Raw genomic sequence first — 18,818 nt, 5'->3', positions numbered from 1 at the left:
GCTGTCTGAAAAGTCTCTTTAGATTTCATAGTTTTTGTTTTTTTGATTGCATTTTTCATGATATGAGTTTGTGTTTTTTGTGTTTTTCTGTATATACTGTGTGCTTATTTTATAGCTAGCCATTCCGGGTTTGCTTATTTTTTATTTGACGCTTTTATGAAAATCTTCAATTTTAGGTCCAACTTTGACAAGCAATTGTTCTTTGTGTAGTTGAGCTATAAAAATAATTCATTTTGAGTAATTTAGAGGTACACAAAAAATTTCACACCTCATCTTTGATTTCAAAGCGCTGCGGAGGAAAAAATGTTCAGACAGTGAAATTTTCCATATTATTATCAGAAAATACCTGAGAAATCCAATGGTGCTAGGCTCTGAAATTAATTCTTTCATTAAAGTTATTATTTTTGACTTTTCATACTTTGGCAAGCATTTTCAGCATGAAAATGAGGACTTTAGAATTATAGAGAGTGGTGGTTATTTGTTATTTATATGTCATGGGGAATTTTTCCTCTGCAGCGCTTTGATTACAAAGATAGGTAGGTTTAGCAATTTTAACTTCCGCTTTATAACGTTTTTATTGTTTTTTGCAATGCAATGTCTTCTTTTTCAAAAAAATGTCTATTCATTTCTTCCTTGAAGTGTTAGCAAGCCATTACAAAAAGAATTTGATAAAAGTCTACAGTCAAAATGAAGATATCTGGAATATCTTGACTCAATACAAAAGCTTGCCTACTAGCCTCCCTCCCTCCTCAACAAGTAATCTCTGTCTGAAAAAATATATTATGATTTAACTCTGTCATCAGAATTTGATTGATCTGCACTAATCCATTCTCAACTTATTCATTTTATATTTTCCTTTAATTTTATGTTTAAATTAAAATCACAAAAATGTATATATATACTAATGTTAATGTTAGGGCAGTCGGAAGTCGCGTATTTTCCCGCAGGACAAAATGTATTGTGTGATAATCCAAATAGAACTGGCAGGTTAGACTAAAAGACTAAAAGTCTTACATAAGACCATAAGATTACGGGAATTGGAGTGCGGGTCGATTTTACTTTCATTTTCAGTACAGTTTTTTCACTTTTGATTTCAAGCCAACATCTTACAGTCAGGGATTATTATTACAAATTATTTTGATACCTCTCTTAAATAGGATAGGAGAATATAGTCTATATCCAAATTAGGAGATTCAGGTATGCTAAATAGGAGAGCAGATACTTTGACTTAAATATTTTTGCAGGTAATTGCTTCGATCCGAGTTCCGAAAACTAAAGAAACTTTTTCTTCAGGTGGCAATCACAAATATCTTCATTTCGCGTCCCCGTTCAGTTAGGGAAACCATCCAGGATCCTGCCATTCTATAAGCCAGCAAAAACTAAATGACACTTGCAAACTTAAGTTTCTTACCATTTTCCATCGAAAACAACCAAAAACATTGGTACTTCCCAAAGCCGGAGACCAAAACAAATTATCTTCCAAGATTATGGCACCCTTTGGATCTATTGTTAAGGCCATCTAAAATGGTGGAAAGAGTTGTGGAAAGACAAAGGCGCTCGTTGCTTTGAGGGTGGTAACGCCAAAACGCCCAATATGATCTTCCAACAGAAGGCGAGTTTGTTGCCGCGTGAATTAGTTGCCGCATGAATTAGTTGCCGCGCGAGTTACGTTATGCACTCCACCGCAGTGCACAACGAAGCGTGTTTCAATGAATATCATTAATTATAAGAATATCTTATGTGCTTACCTTCAGTAAAACTTTGAGTGCTTCATTGAAAATGAAGAAGGTAAGAAGATAAAAAATGCGCTGGATAATTTTCATTGTAACAGTTTTGTCAATCATCACTGAAAGTTTGAAAAAGTTTTTCTGACGCAAAAAAAAATTTCAGCCAATTAAAAGCACAGTGTGCTTATACTTATTATGTAAATTGCTACATCGTCTAGGCTAAGAAAAGTGCGAAAAGACACGAACGCCATTTTTTGATGGGTGATGTTATGATTTTTTTGATTGCGGCCGCGTACAGGAACTCGCCAAATGTTCCTAACTGCCGTTGGGTCTAAAAAGTGAGTCGGTTGTTCGGTCGGTCGTAAAAAATTTCGGTTTTTCTTACCTCCATCATCCATTTTTGGAGTGTATTCTTGAAGGAAACTGCCAGCCAGCCAGCAGTCAAAACAACCGTGTGTTATGGGTGGTTTCAAATTATGACTTTTGAACACTGACCTCCGACCCAAAATGGCGCATGTAATGATAAACAAAGTCAAAATGCCGCGAATGCGCTAGAAATCACTCGCAAGAAATCGGCAATAATAAAATTTCTGAACGAAGGAAACGTCATCGACAGCAAAAGTCCGACAAATTTACCGACTCACCGACTCAATTCTATTCATTTTTCGAGAGTCGGTCGGGTGACGCGAAATGAAGATATTTGTGATTGCCGCCTCATCAAGATTTGTACCATTGACCAAAATTTAAGTAATTTCTCTGGCAGCGAGTTCCTTGAAAATTAACATCATCAATAATCTGTCGTGTAGAGACTAAAATTTTGCAAACACAAGCTAAGATTTTATCGGAGATCCATGCTATGATTTCTTATTTTATATACAGTACTGATGGCAAAATATATAGCATGGTATGGGCTGAGAGTTTGAATTTCTCAGATCCTAATGACAGTTGAAATCACAGCCAATCAAATTCTGTTTGTCTTTCACTGGTCACACTTTCTTAGAGAAAACGCAACTTCTTCCGAAATTTGGTTTTTATTTTAGTAAGTGAAGACAGCGGATTACATTCAAAAATAGAACCCCAAAAAGTGAGGTTTTCAATCACAGCTACTTTTTAGCCCACAGCGTTGACATTCTTGTGGCTGCTGTGTAGTACAAAATTCCATAAGGAATAATAATAAGGAAATTGATGAGCTTTCCAAAAATGTGGCTCCCTTTGAAGTTGAGTGATTCAGTCTTAAAATATAAGATGGCAAAGTGAGGGCAGGTTTTGTGGCTGTATGTCACTGTGGCTCACTCAATGGGTTGGCTTATATTATGTGCTGTCCTGCTTTAAGACTTCAATATTTTTTAACCGTTTTTCTTGAAATTGGTAGTTTAAGGTCTAATAAAGAAACTTATGGGTTTAATTTGTGGCTGCAGGGTTTTCAATGGGCTTAAAATGTGGCTTCAATCACTAATTTATCAATTTACACATTCCAGGTTGGGTTTTGTTTTCGATACATGAATATTTGCAAAGCCTAATGCAAAACAAACACAATCTGACACAATACAGTGTTATTTTTAAAAAAAGTGTACATTTTGTGGCTGCAAATACCATTTTTTGTACATATAACCTTCTGAGCTGTTACATATAAGTATTAGTTGGCATTTTTAGGGTTGGCTTATGTGCTGTCCTGTGCTTTAAGACTTCAATATTTTTAACCATTTTTCTTGAAACTGGTAGTTTAAGGTCTTATAAAGATACTTAGGGTTTATTTTGTGGCTGCAGGGTTTTCAATGGGCTTAAAATAAGGCTTCAATCAAAGCATATATGAAAAAAATCGTCAACTTTGAGCCGCAATTCTAGCCCAATGACCCAATAATTTTGGTTCCATTTTTGATATTTTGTGGATAAACCCTTTTGCTACGAGTTTCATCTGAAAAAAATGATTTTTACTCATTGAACAAATTTGTGGCTGCTGTTTTATCAACATAGTGTTTTTCTTGATTTAAGTGCTGCAATTTTGGCCCATTTTACAAAAAAAAAAAATTTCAACCTACTTATATCACCTTTAGAACCAATATTGTGAAGATTCGTTTGAAAAGAGTTATTTTTAAAAAGGATATTCAAATTTCTTTTTTTTTTTTGCTGTTTTTGAAAACCTCACACAATTTTTGAATGCCATCAGCGGTTACTTCGAATTTCCCACTGTAAATCTTTTGAGGCAGAAATCTGATGATTTTTTCACTTTTTTCATTGGTTTTGCATCAAGAGAAATTGAATTTGGCATTTTTCCGTGATTTTAGACATCTTGAGGCCATTCTGAACTCTTAGCAGAACCAGTGATTTACCCCAAAATGAAAATTCTGATCCAGTATTTTCAATTCCTATAGCTATAGTAATCTTGAACACCGGAAAAAAAATTTTATCCCTCTTGGGATAATTTATTTTGAAATGAAGTAATTTTTTTGACACTAAAAACTTTATTGGTTTATTGATTTTAAACTTAAAATTCTAAATTTAGAAAAAATAAAAGAACAAAAAATATTCAACAAAAAAATAATTCAGAAGAAGAAATGAGAAGAGCAGGGGGTAAGTCTTCTTTTTATTTTATTTTTGGCAGATGCAGAAGTAACCTTTCAGAATACATGTTCTTATCTTTTAGGAGACCACATGACATGAACTTTCATTGCTTTTATTCTAATGATGTGTTCTTATTTCTAAAGTAAAACATATATACACTCGAAACACATCGAAAAATAGGCCTAGGAGAGGCAGCTTTCGTGTTGTTTTATTCGTATTTTTGTATTTGAGAAAATGAAAAGAATTAATTGACAAATGCAGAGTAAATATAACAAAAGATTTAGTAGTGCTCTTGTTAGAATTTGAAAATTACGCACTTTGTTTCATTTGGAAGTGCTTCTTTTGGTTGTTCAGGTTATGGCCAACCCTCAGGTTATCAAAACAATTATCAAATGGTCGAGGAAGAAAATGACAATATGACTGAAAATCTCTTCGGAAAAGTCAAAGAACTCAAAAGTGTGAGTGGAAAGGTTTTTTATTGCATTTACACTAATGAAACCTCTGTGGAAAAAAGTCACGGAACTCAAAAGTCGAAAAAGTCTTTACTGCATTTGTATCAAAACCATTTTTCAAGGAACTCAAAATTGTGAGGGAAAAAATTTATTACATTTACCCTTGAAACAAATTAACATTTGTGAGGGAGGAAGACCTTTTTTCTGCATTTTCGCCCTTACGAAAGCTTTGCTAGGAAAGTCAACAAGGCACAAGGTTTTTTTTTTCAACTTCTAAACTTTTACTTGGTAGCAACAGACTGTTTGATCATCCTGTCATTGTGTATTATGACTGATTTTTAACTACTTAACTTAACCTAAAACGAAATAAGGAAAGTGAGTCCAGCTTCTGAGCTGACTAGTCCTCTATTTTGTTTTCTGTTCTACGACCTATGGAATTTGAATGTTTTGAGATTCGAACGTTAGATCTCTATGGTAAATTAGAAAACAAGTTGGTGGACTAGTCGACTTCAAAACTGGATATCCTTCCACGGGAAATCTGTGTGAAGTTAGCCTATCTAGTGTGTGTAAACGAATATTGTTTCATGTTCTTTCAAGTTTTCATTACCTTTTGTTTTGTTTTTAGTTATCCATTGACATTGGGAATGAAGTGAGACATCAAAACAAAATGCTAAATGAGATGGTATGTTATCTCCTTCTCACATTTGTCACTATATATAACGATGTAACAGATAAAATAAAGAAAATTAATATCATGAAATCCTGACTGAGGGGTTGAGTTGAGACTTCTTCTCAGGCTTCTAGGCTTATTGCTCCCGCAACTTCCTCAATTATGGAAGCAAACTTCTATGTGTAAACAATGACTTCTTTGAATCTGGAAGTAAAAGTGGTACCCGCAACGAAGTCACTGCAGTGTTAAAGCTTTACCTCACGTTCAACGGTGCTACATCATAAGTGTGCAAAAAAAAAGTATATCTAGCGCTCTCAATGCGTTACATCGCTGTTGGGTAGTCAATCAAAAGACATATTGTTTGACTGAGATTGAGAGAAAATTCAAGGTTTATACAAAGTGACGTGGTAGTAAAACTTTCTTAACGGCCATTCCAGAATGAGGGGAACGTTATGTCACGCTTATTTCTGACTGGATACCTCCAGTAGGGACCTTGGGGCGCCGTGACCTATGCACCATTTGATAGCACCCATAAAGGCGGTTCAATCGGGTATAGACTTTCTCCAATCATGGTTTACAAAACTCTATAACTGAGCATCTCTAACGGGATTTTTTTTCTCTTTTTCTTCACGCAGGATGAGGAGTTTGACGGCGTTGGATCGTTCTTACAAGGAACAATGGGACGATTAAAAGCACTGACGAAAAAAGGTTATCATAAGAACTTGATGTATGTCATCCTCTTCTGTTTTGTTGTCCTGTTTGTCACATGGTTCATCGTCCGATTCCGATAGTGAACCCGATTCCGATGTAGTGATTCCGATAATGGACCCGATTTCGATATATGGATTCGGAGTTTCAGTAGAGTACTTGATTCCAATATAAAGGTTTTTCATTTTGATTTACTTCCGACGCCATTATGGAAGCAAACACTCGATCTGGCTTATCAATCACCTCTATTAATTTGGATATATGATTTTATAATGGCGGATTATGACTTTAGCAAAAGCTGAAAAACCTCAATGGTGATTCCAATAGAGCAGCTGATATGGATATTGATGGTCTGGTAGAAAACTCTTCTCTACGTTACAAATAAAGCAAGTCAGTCCGTCTTGCTTTGGCTTAACCACGGTTTTTGTTGAATGATTTATATCACAGCCATCCATGAAACTTTTTTTATAAATGGATTTATTGATCTGAAGACTTGAGCCATGAACCAACAGCAGAGATTTGTTTTACCTTCATATAAGTAAGTGAATCGTAGTTATTTGGAGGTTGGAATGCGGCAAAAGGAAAAATGGACAAATGGATGTGATGATTTTACGAAAGCTACCTTGGACCAAATTATTAAATTATTGACCTATGATTACGCGGGTATTTTGATTCCTCAATGAAGGGAAAACAATAAATGTTTATTAAAAGGATATTAATCTGTTACTTAAAAACGATAGGTTTATTAACGATGGACTGTTATATTTTTTTATTAAGATTATAAGCGGTATCCAGTTGTCACAGGAAAAAAATTTCGATTTCCAAGGTTGGAAATTTCAAGATTTCTTAGTTGGAAAATAGATAAAATCCAATGGAAAATCCAACCTGGAAACTTGGGACACTCTCCAAGGATGGAAATTTTGCATTTTCCATGGCTTGGAATTTTTAAAAATACAGGTTGAAAAAAAACAAAATCCAAGCTAAAAAAGGTGGAATTTTCAAAAATCCAGGTTGACAAAAGCCAAAATCCAAAAAGTGATGACAGAGATGTGGAAAAAGGGATCTTAAACAAGGTTTTTGTTTTTGTGAACAGTCACTCGCTAGCCTAGGCTCGATGGCTCCCGGTCAATCTCTCGTTATTGTTCGCACAGATACTTGGTTGATCTTAGATCACTCACACAGCTCAGCAGGGGGGGGGGGTCTTGCAGTTACTCCTTGACACTATGTGGAGTAACTGCAATTTTGGACATTTTCTACAGACACCACCACCGTTGCAGTTATTCCATAGTGTACTAACTGATTTTACCCTCAAAATTGGTGTATACCACCCCCAAAAATGCAATTTTTTCACTGAATTCCTCATTTTTGATACCATTTTACTGGGTACGTCTTATTAACGACCGTTCAAGAGTTAAATATCTTTCATGCCTTGATTGAAGAAAAAATTTTGTGATTTTTTTTTTGATTTTTAAAAAAAATGTTTTGAATTTTTTTGCTTCCGGAATTTTTAAAAACCTAAAATTTTAAGTGAAAAATTGAAAAATGTGCTCACTTAGTACACCATATCCTACCAAAATCGACAATTTTGGGCTTAGGCACCACCCATGTTGCAGTTAGTCCACTGGTGGAGTAACTGTTTTCCCAAATTTTGGTTTATATACCACCACGGTAGTAATTGTCATAGTGTTTATATAATAACTGCATGACCCCCCCCCCCCCCTGACCTGACGGAAACTTACAGCTTGACTGCTCACATTGTAGCCTAATATCTAGGTTAGCTATACATCAAAACAGTTCTGCGCGAAAAATCGCTTGTGGTTTTCTCAAAGGACATGCGCAGAAAATGGTACAAAAATCTAATTTCCACATGGATTTTTAACGTCTTCCAAACTGTTTGGAGAAACACAAGTTTCCCACCCAAAAAATCATGTTTTCCAACCCGCCTTGGAAAATTGTCATTTCTACATTGGTTTTTTTTCACTTGATTTTTCAAGGGCATTGGTTTATTCTACAAAACCTATGGGTAATTTACGTTTTACAAATCAGCTTAAGGTAATCGCTCAAATTTCCAACCTTCAATTATAAAACCAAAATTTCCAACCCAAAAATATTGAATTTCCGACCTTGGAAATCGAAATTTTTTTCCTGTGTGTCGGCCGGGGAGCTCAGTCGCCTTACAGTCCCAGGGTTCGATCTCTGGTCGCCACCAACTCAGCGAATGAGTAGCTTAGAATTGGTAATCTGATCTAGGCGGTGTAAGGTACTGAGAGCTGAGAAAAGAAAAAGTGTGGCGCTCCACCTCAGCATTTCGACCTCAGGTGTGGCGTAAATAGAAGGGAAGACTCCCTCACTCCTGGCTCCGACGACGAATAAACCTTCTTATTTCCACTGTATCTGGAAAAAGCGGGACAGAGTTCACATTGAACAATTAAAAATCCTCATGACCTATATTGATTTTTGGCAACTAATTTACATTTTTCTTTTTCCAAAACCCATTTTATTAACTTTGGAATTTAATATCTAAAGATTGAACAACGCCACTCTATATGTAAATTCAATTAATCTAATCTCCAATGATCTTGGAGGATTTTATCTGTTCCACCTTTTCTGGCTACACTATATAAGTTACAAGCCTTGGCTTTCGAATTTTCATCGTCAAATTTAGCGAGCTTATCTTCGAAACTGTCTCTCGCAACTAACTTTCTCTGGACCTTTTTTGACGAAATCATGAATGTATCCTGTAATATTAAAGAGTTTTTTCTAGCGAAAAATCGTGAAACTAGTATATATACAAAGCGGTTACGAGTTTTATTTAGGTTTTTTAAAGTTATAGTTATTGGTTTTCGGAACTTGTTAATTAATAATGGGATTTTATTTTTTGTTTCTTTCTAATTTATTAGACACCAAAAACGAAATATTACTTAGAAAAAAATGAAATGAATTTTCTACGGTTTCTTTACACGTTTTTCTATCATCCTAGCCAAAAGAATTCTCAGATTTGTGTACCAATTCACAATCCCTCCCCTTTACACCCTCTACGATCTTGCATTTCAGTCCAACTTGACTCAGGAAAATTGCACAGAGGGTTAAAAGGAGTGGAGCTAGAAAAAGCGTAGAATTTCATTTACTTTTGGCCTGTATTGTAGACAGTATGTAGACAGTGTATTTTGACAATGTTTGTAGCCTCTCTGCTTTCAGTCAATTTCAATCCTCCAAAGAACCTTACCAGTCATAAAATGAATTCCTGATGTTTACCACACAGGCTCGCCGATTGAAAAGGACCTACATATTGCCTCCTATCCAGGGGCCATCAATATAGACCCCTACAATTAAGGGGGACAGGAGCTTAGAAAGAGCGTACGTTTATTATGTTTAAATCACGCCATTTCTAATTGTACTCTGCGTACAAAGGAGGGGGGAGGGGAGAGGTAACAAAAATTCGCTAAATTCTTACGTACGTACGTACTATACGAATGACCCTCAGCAAATACTTTACTCTTTAGGAGCCTGACTGATTTGAGGAGACGGTATAGTATCGGCCCCGTGTATCCGTTGCTTACGTTACTAAGGAACATTTTTTAGCTTTGAGATCCCAAGTTGAGTTCTAAAGAGTCTATGTAATAATGTTACAACTCCAAGTTAAATTCTACACTACACCCAACAAAGTAACTTACAGCACTTTAAACAATTTTTTTTGTTTTGAAAATTTGCGAGGAATATTAGTTAACATTTTAAACTTTTGATAGATACATATGCTGACATATGGGCTAACGACACTAAAAATTATGAAACTGCCAAATCCTGGGGGATTACTACCCTTGCTTGGCTCGGCTTGGCCTTGCTTGTTCCCAAATCAGTAATCATTTTACTATAAATGTTCTCTCGTTTTTATGTTTTTCTCTAAAAACTCTAAAATAACGAGATTTGATTAAATCATAATGCTTTTCCAACATTACTTTAGTCTGATTCGCAGACCTAATACTTCATTTAGGTCTGCGAATCAGACTAAAGTAATGTTGGAAAAGCATTATGATTTAATCAAATCTCGTTATTTTAGAGTTTTTAGAGAAAAACATAAAAAAGAGAGAACATTTATAGTAAAATGATTACTGATTTGGGAAACTTTTTTCGCTAGAGGATGAGCAGAAGCCTAACATTACTTGAGCTTTTAGTTTTACAAAGATCTGCTCTAGGCATGAAAACGAGGCCGCCCTAATTCTCCTTTCACTTTTGCGTAACAGTGTTTAAAAGGTTTAGAAGTCACAGCACAGCTGTCAGCCTTTTGACACTTTGGAAAACCTGACGTGGAAATAGCCATTCCTCGCGGACGGTGTTATATCCACGGCATTTCTAAAAATAACCTGACGTTGCTTGCATGCAGTAACCACTCCGTTTAGCGGGGGCGGAGAGCCGTAGGGAAACAACACCGCCACTAATAACAGGGTGATAAGTTTCGTGTATTACTTACACAAAACATTCTATTAGTTTTTTTATCACAACAAACGCATGCTGCTCGTTCGCCATCTTTTGTTGTAGACTGGACTGGATCGATCGAAGAGTGATAACGTTTTTATTTTTGTCTTTCTATTATATTAACAGGTTATGCTGGACTTTCACAGCCTTTTTTCCTCTTCTTAGCTCAGAAAATTGCATTTGATCGCAGGACTGGCAGACTGGAAAAACCCGCAACTTTACTTTAGGATGGCGTTGTCAGTCAGACTCTGCAATATTGTCAAATTTCGCAGCTTTTCTGCTGTCAAATTTGACAGTGCTTGCCTTTAAATCTAGAGCAGGGTTGTAGGGTGATGAATGGGGTTTTGAAATTATTTGCATTTTTTAGAACCATGCAAAAGTAAACTTTTCACCCTAGGATTAATTTTGATTTCACATTTCACAATCAGGCTTGAAAGTTAGGTCACTTTATTCAAAATAGCAGCATGATTTTGCCTAATTTTGCCTAAGGGGTCACTCACATATCAATTTTTCCCATGCTTAGCGTCATATGATGCTAATTAAAAAACCTTTTTTCCTTTCTCACGTCAAGTATTGATGTTCCACTGCCAGAGAAGTTTCTTCCCCCTTCTGCTTGGTACATTTTGCTTTTTTTTCGCGTAGTGGTTTCGCTATATGACTTAACCAGGGGATGTCAATCGAAAATTTCGATTGTCGAACCAATCGAATATAATCGAAACCAATCGAAGTGATTGGTCGAATCGATCGAAGCCAATCGAAGTGATCGATCGAACAATCGAAGTCAATCGAAGATTTACATCTTTTTTCAGATTGATTTGGTTCGATTGGCTTCGATTGGCTTCGATTGATTCGGTCAATCACTTCGATTGGTTTCGATTATATTCGATCGGTTCGAGAATCGAAATTTTCGATTCACATCCTTTTTTGTTAGTGGACAAATGAAAAGCCCGAACAATAACACCATGTGTGATCGCCTCTTTCCAAACAAATGAAGCGCTCTTTTGGTCAAATATCATGTACCTAACAGAGGGCAAATCTTGCTTACATACAAGGCGTAAAAACTTTCGCGAGTGGAAACTTTTCACGATTTTCACGAACTTTAGCCCTTTTTGTGAAAGTCACTCAGTATCTTTGAACATTATCGAAAGGATCATTCGCGAAAGTTAAAGTTCACGAAAAAGATTTTTTCTGTCGTATTCACGGGAGTAAATAAATGTCGCAACTTTCGCAATTTTTTTACCTCGCGAAAGGTTCATCTCCCTAAAGTTTGTACGCCTAAAGTATTCTCCACTAACGATGTTGACGATTTTCCATTCTATTTTGCTATCAATTATCGGAAAAAAATGGTTTCGAAGATTTGATTGTGTTGGAGAATTTATTCTATTATCGTGTTCTACGAAAGCCATCCACATTATTCGTATTTTTACATTTCGAAAGGAAGGTTGTTTCACTGTAATTTTGTGATTTATTAAAAGCTTATATATAACTTTTTGCTAAAATATAAACCCCTACCGTTCAGGAAAGTTTTTTGAGTCAAAACGCAATTTGACAGCCAGGCAAATTCTTGCATTTGTAACGGATCGAAATCGAAAGTAGCGCAAAAAAAGCCCAGTAGAAATACACTGGCTTTTTTTTGGAATTCTATGCATTTACACTTGGGTGAAAAATTAGAAATGGTTTTAAAATCAATTAACACCATTTTTTTTTTGTTTAGAATCAGTAATAAGAAGACGGATCAAAATTCAATTAGATATACCAGGTAATCCTTTTTTATTGTCTTTGTATTTTGATTTGGAATTTAAACACGCGTTCTTCTTGTGCTCTGGGATGGGAGAAGGAATTTATCCACGCGGCCATAATTTTGATTTTCTGATGCGGAACAATACGAAACTTAGAATACGGGCATTGTGATAACGATGTTTCAGAATCCTGATCTTGCCACTCTATGCTTATTTTTAGTTCTCCAGCGGTCTAGATTGGATGAATCACAACAATCCTTCCCTCGCTATTTCTTCTTTTTCTTTTCAGTTTTCATTTTTATGGGAATACAATTGCGATCATTTATCCAGGTTACATTTTCCAACGTCGTAATATCATATTGATACACATCCATTGGTGAGGGCGAGAATCTGGAAACCCTCTGGAGAATACCCTCGTATCAGAGATCCGGTGGAGCACTCCGCCAGCCTCCGCCCACTGGAAAATTTAGCCAAAAAATAACCTGAAGTTTTAACCCACTTTAAAACAACCAAATGACTTTACTCCTCATTTTTATCCACACTGAAGGAAAAAATCTTCACCGGGGCGGCATTGAGACAGTGGCGTGTGAGTGAGAGAATGAAAAAAAAACGCCAATAGAAAGAAAAGAAAGACCAACGAAGTTACAGTCTATTCATTAATTTGATTGTAATGATCAATGGCCTCATTTTTTATTTTTGGCCACTTTTTTAATGTTGTATATATTTCGTAACGTATATCATTTTATGAATTGTTAAATTTGATAAAAAAAGTGGTTCTTGTTTTCCTCTTCACGACTCTCAAGCAGCACGCTCTCTGTAAACAGCTCATAATGGTAACAACCAGTAACATTGGTGATGGTACGCTAAATAAAGAATGAAAATTAAAATTACTATCAAATGACTGTAGCAGATCCGTGGTACGGTAGATTTTGTTGTTAAGCTTGAAACTCGAATTGACCGTCACTCAAAAGTCAGTAGATAAATTGCCGAAGTTACAGTGAGAAGTAACGCACACTAATTGGGAAGCACAAAAATCGATTTAGATTTCAGCATAGATGAGATGGGTTGACCTAGTTGTAGTATTTCGTTTTTGCATTTTTGGAGTCTTCCTTAAATTCTGCGTCGATCGGTAGGTGATTTGTAGGCACTTAAAGCAAAACCAAGGCTACCGGAGCCTCTGAAAGTCAAACTTTTGATGAAATTCAATGAGGTCAAAATTCTTAAAGTGGCTTGGCAGTGAACGTGTTTGTGTTAGGTCTTTTTTTGTATTTTTCTCACCGGTTTTCATCGGGACGGATCCTTGACCGGGTCACTGATACAGGGGTGTATCATCCGTTTCTCTCGCCATTGTGCCGAGTCAACAAGAGCGTTATTGATAATCTTCTCCCGTCTTTCAAGTATCTACTATTGTTCAGTACGACCTGAAATAATGGGAAAACAAAAGTATACAATGATCGGGTTAATTTTTCTACTCTTTTTAACGGCTCAGCTATCACACCCAGTATCACTGCGAAACTGGAAAAGTTAGCTTTTCACGGGGCATTGGTAGTGGTCAAGTGATACTTGAGACAGGGGTATTCAAAACAGTGTTCATTTATAATGTGCGTATAACAACGGGGAACAACGGGGTATGTACAGTGGGTTTTTTTTCCGGCGAATTTTCTATTAACCTACCCTGACCTGTGAAACAGGGGTGAAGGTGAGCTAGACTCTTCTGAGGAAAAAAGAAATACGCACCTGCTGGGTGTGATAATTTTCTGCTTTTAGATTCAATATGCTATCTTTTGTAACCGAGGAATATAACATGTGTTTGATGACTCTATCGATCGATGCTTCATTATTTTCGTAAGTTGTCCAGTTTCTCTAATGCTCTTCGTTTTTATTTTTACTTCTCTCTTTTCATTTTCATCTGGAACGAAACGCAAGTCAAATAAAAAATAATAATATGGATTTAGCTAATGTAGTCAGACATTTCAGAGACGTTTCATTTTCTTACATCGCACTTTCTATCGTAGTTAGGACTCCCCACCCGAAGCGCGTTAGTGACTAGTAACTTTGGATTGTTAAACACGATATATGCATACATCTCTATCTGATCCACTTGATCGGTTGGTTTGATGATAAATTTAAGATAAGAAATTCCCGTAGAAATTCCCGTCCGTGTGTAGATTGTAAACGACTCTCCTGGATTTTTTCTACTTTCTCTACTTCCTATCTTCCATTCTATCCTAGTCTTTTCTATTTTCTGACTTTCTGAGACTTGTTTTCTGCTGATTTCTACTAACTTTTCTATATTTCAAACTTTCTCCAAATATCGACCCGACCGGGATTCGAACCCATCAAATGAAAGAATCTCTGATGAGAAACCTAGCGCGCTATCCGTTGAGCCACACTCGCACAGCAGAACACAAAATTTGTAAATACTCATAGAATGACAAAAAAGACGGGGGTAATGTTATTATAATATGGGTAAAAGTACCCCTTTTTTAACCTGACTGAAATTCGAGCCGTTACTAGCAACCCTGCGGGGTCCAAGGCGCCGAGTATGCACCCGGCACAGTGACAAGTCGTTACTAGCAACCCTGACCCTACCTCACTGATAATAACAGAACCCCCGTCTAAATGGAACCACAATACCCCCGTCTAAACGTTTCCGCAGTTTGAATAAATTTTCGCCTTGGTAGTCATTTACAATTTAACCGACACCCCCATAGCGAGTAATAGCGAGTTTATGTTTACAAAACAAAGTCGATAGTTGATGTACGGCACTATATCGCCTTTGCTCAACTAAACAGACGACGGTATATTTTGGTGTTTTTAACGTCGTCGAGCAAAGTGGACGATATGAGACGGCGAGACATATCAGCTTTGCTTTATACCGTCCCCGCCCCTCGATTTATCTCGAATACATAAACTCGCTAATCTTAGATCGGTGGGTATGATCTCTCGAGATCAGTGGTCGAATTGAATGGAAGAGAATCGAATCAATCGAAGTAAATTGAAGTGATTGTTCGAATCGATCGAACTCAATCGAAGTGGTCGATTGAACAATCGAAACCAATCGAAGTGATTGATCGAATAGATCGAATCCAATCGAAAACGATCGAACATTTACATCTTTTTTCCACCTTGATTGAGTTCGATTGTTCGATCAATCATTTCGATTGAGTTCGATCGATTCGACCAATCACTTCGATTGAGTTCGATTGAATTCGATCGATTCGATTCCAAATCGAATTCGATTGAGTTCGATTGACATCCCCTGGACTTAAGCACAGATTGGTTCCCAGACCCGCATAAGTTGTTATGACGCGGAGGAAAAAAGCTCCAAACGTTTTAAACATAATGAGCGTCTCCGGTATTTTACTATACCGGCTTATTCTCACAGTCTTGCTTAGGCTGATGGAAATTAATGATATGTTTACCGTAATGACGATTTTCAGAATTCGATGCGGCCAAAGTTTTCATTATTCATTATTCATTATTTTCCCATAAACATTTATTTTTACCAGATTTTTCGTTTTTCCTTATAGATACACAATCCTCGTGTTTTTATTGATTCTTTTGGTTCCCGTTTGTACGAGCTTAAAGAGATAAATCTTTTTCTTCCCGCTAGAGAATTATATAATGTTATCTCCACAATATGACAAAATTAAATTCACACGGTAAAGACTACTAGAGGGCCGTTCGGGTTGTTAACAATCTAAAAAAGCCACTGGCCGTTTGTTTTGATATCAACTTCAAAAATTTTTGTTCTCTGCTCAAGTGGGAGGAAAAATAATGACAACTTTTCGAGAAAATGGCAAATATAATGACAACTTGATGCGGCAGGTTTTTGAACACGCGGGCGGCTTACGGTAAACATAACATTAAATTCCATCAGCCTTAGCCTGGGTATCCAGACTCAAAATTTCAAAAAAAAAACTCTTACCTCAACATACAAAGTTTCTAAAATTTTAGAGTCTGCTGCAACTAAAAAAGTCTGATACAGTTTTGAATGACACAGTCTTGAGTGAACCCTTGTTGACAGAATCTCAAAACTTTGGAAACCCAGGCAGACACATCTATCTCTATCTATATATTTCAGTAGTTAACAACATAAATGTTTGTTCTCCCTATATATAAAAGCATTAACAAAAATGATTAACACATTAACACATAATTACTTACCAAAAAACCTCTTTTACAAACTCACAAAAACTTTCAAAACTACTTTAAACTATAAAAACAACAACATTTAAAATTAGCAAAAGCTTTTCGCTCTTTTCTACTTTAAACTATTTGAACTATATCCAAACGTCAGCCACACATTCATAAAGGCTCCTTTTCATCAGCCATTTTTTTAGAAATGAACCTGTGTTTTCATTTTCATTTGTTTCTTTTTTTGCCATGTCAGCTTTTTCCATAAATTGTGCGCGCATCGAGAAATATCGAAAATCCAGCAAAAATTCCACTCAGCACTGGGCGCGTTCTGACCAATTAGATACACTCGCATATGCAGGGACAAATATCCCTGCAGAGGAGTTAGTTGGACCAGACCGTAAACCAGAGACTAGATTATAAAAAACTAGACTGTGAAATAGTTTGCGGTCTTGATATCCAGGCTAAGTCTTGCTGTCATGAAAAAGAGACAATTTTGAAGTGCGAGGATGTTTTTTTATATTTCTATTTGGTTGAGTCACAGGAGGCTTTTAAGACCCATTTTCACAACTATAGACGCTTTCAATGAGCGCCCGTCACCACCTTGGACTGACTACCCGATTCCCCTCACATGGCAGGGGTTGACCCGGGCGAAGGTTCATTCACTTGCCAAGTGAACCACTGCATGTGGGAATCGAACCTCAGTCGCTTGTGCAGCATGAAGTCTACCATCTTGCGAACTCTTAGTTACGTCAATAATGGCTGCATAAATTATGTCGGAAATGTAAACAAACAAACAAGAAAACAAAAGTGAAACGCATCGTAATTATGCATTCGATTATTGCCGCCATAGACCTTTTTTCAAAGAGGCCACCCTGTTGAATAATTATGTAGTCCAGCAGAAAAACAATGATAAAACCATGCATAATTATTACAATAAATACATGATACAGTAATTATGCATGGCTCTATCATTGTTTTTATGGCTGGATTACATAATTATTCAACAGGACGTCCTCTTTGAAAAAAGGTCTATTTACAATAATATTCATCCACCGTTGACCCAGAATGTTGAAACAAATGCGAATTTCTTTTTGCTTGCAAAAGCTTGGCAAACTTCCACTTTTGACACAAAGAACACAAATGATCAATGTAAATTGAGGTGGTAAAAATGTAAGTATTTTTTAACACTTTTGAACACATTTCGATGAAACAAATGGGAAAAAGGTGGCATAAGTGGCATAAATGGTGCTGAAACAAATGGACCTGTTATAGATTGAAATTGAAATTCTTCTGTAAAACAATGAAACATGCGATTGAAGTAAAGATGGCAGGCAAAGCGAAGGATGGAATTGGTTAGAATCGTGACAATTTTGCGACTTCCCAACAGTTAGTCACACTAGTGTCCAGCCAAAACGCGTATCAAAGATTAAGAAATGCGTCGCAAAATTTCTAAAGGGATTCATGAAAAAATAAGGACAGAGGACATTTTTAACTGCAGAGAGTTTCTCTGTGAAAATAAGGAAGTTGCTAATTTCAAGTTTACGTAAACAATCTTTTTTGTTTGAATTTTTTAAGGGGCTGAAAATATGGGTCGGACAGAATATATTTTGGTCGGACATTTCATCGATTGGGTTGGACAATGTCCCATGTCTGACCATTATTTCAGGCCCTGCTGTTCCTGCTAAATCTCGATTAAAAGTTTCCTTTCTATTATTCCTATCTGTAAAGAAGGGTGTCAGAATTAGATGTCACTATTGCACGATTATACATTATGAGCTTTGTGGGGTGTTTAACAGTTTAGGAAGAATAATATGTTTTCATTTAAAGAAATGACAGGCAAGTCATCTATGACACAAGCAATCAACATAAAAAGTGATAAAAAATTAAAGAGAAAACCCCTAAGTGAGCAAAAATGATTGTTTGTCAAACTTTTGGATGTAGAACTTAAAAAAGTCAGAGTCAGAGGGTTTCGCTATGATATATAAATGAAGATTTGACATGCATGGAATAATAGAGGAAAGACTAGAATTTTACCCCCTGGAAAATTTTGCGCCTTCATCTATTATATTATGTTCAATAGTAGAAATAGAAGAAAAATAAAGATTAACCTCCAGGCAAATTTGTGAATAGTTTTATGTTTTTGCAAAAGCACCAAATATTTTCTCATCCGATCACAGAAATTTTTTTTGTCTAATATTTGCAAGAGTGTGGTCTGATTGTTTAAAAAGTAACTTCCAATCAAACAAAAGTTCAGTGCATTCATCCAATTAGAAAAGATTTTTGATAATTTAACTAAGGAAAAGTTTAAGGAAAAGTCAAACCTTTTGAAACCACTTAGAAAAAG

General features: G+C 36.2%; 1 protein-coding gene and 1 long non-coding RNA gene across 2 annotated transcripts; one reads left to right on the top strand and one right to left on the bottom strand.

Moving 5' to 3' along the window:
• The first annotated feature begins 4,224 nt into the window (after nt 1-4,224).
• Nucleotides 4,225-6,962, top strand: LOC136801553 (BET1 homolog). Its single transcript, XM_067058192.1, has 4 exons — nt 4,225-4,298; nt 4,644-4,747; nt 5,367-5,423; nt 6,047-6,962. Exons 1-4 carry the CDS (start codon nt 4,283-4,285, stop codon nt 6,200-6,202), a joined length of 333 nt encoding a protein of 110 aa, XP_066914293.1. The 5' UTR covers nt 4,225-4,282; the 3' UTR covers nt 6,203-6,962.
• Nucleotides 6,963-12,790: 5,828 nt separating this feature from the next.
• Nucleotides 12,791-14,269, bottom strand: LOC136801552 (uncharacterized). Its single transcript, XR_010845870.1, has 3 exons — nt 14,069-14,269; nt 13,610-13,752; nt 12,791-13,194 (listed from the first exon to the last, which is right to left on the bottom strand). It is a non-coding gene; the product is annotated as an uncharacterized lncRNA (long non-coding RNA).
• Between the last annotated feature and the right edge of the window lie 4,549 nt (nt 14,270-18,818).

This window comes from Clytia hemisphaerica, unplaced genomic scaffold (genome assembly GCF_902728285.1).
Source record: "Clytia hemisphaerica strain Z4C2 unplaced genomic scaffold, Clytia hemisphaerica genome assembly, whole genome shotgun sequence".
Classification (NCBI taxonomy): Eukaryota; Metazoa; Cnidaria; class Hydrozoa; order Leptothecata; family Clytiidae; genus Clytia; species Clytia hemisphaerica.
Note: the sequence above shows the minus strand (reverse complement) of the source record. Positions and strands in the feature narration are given on the sequence as shown.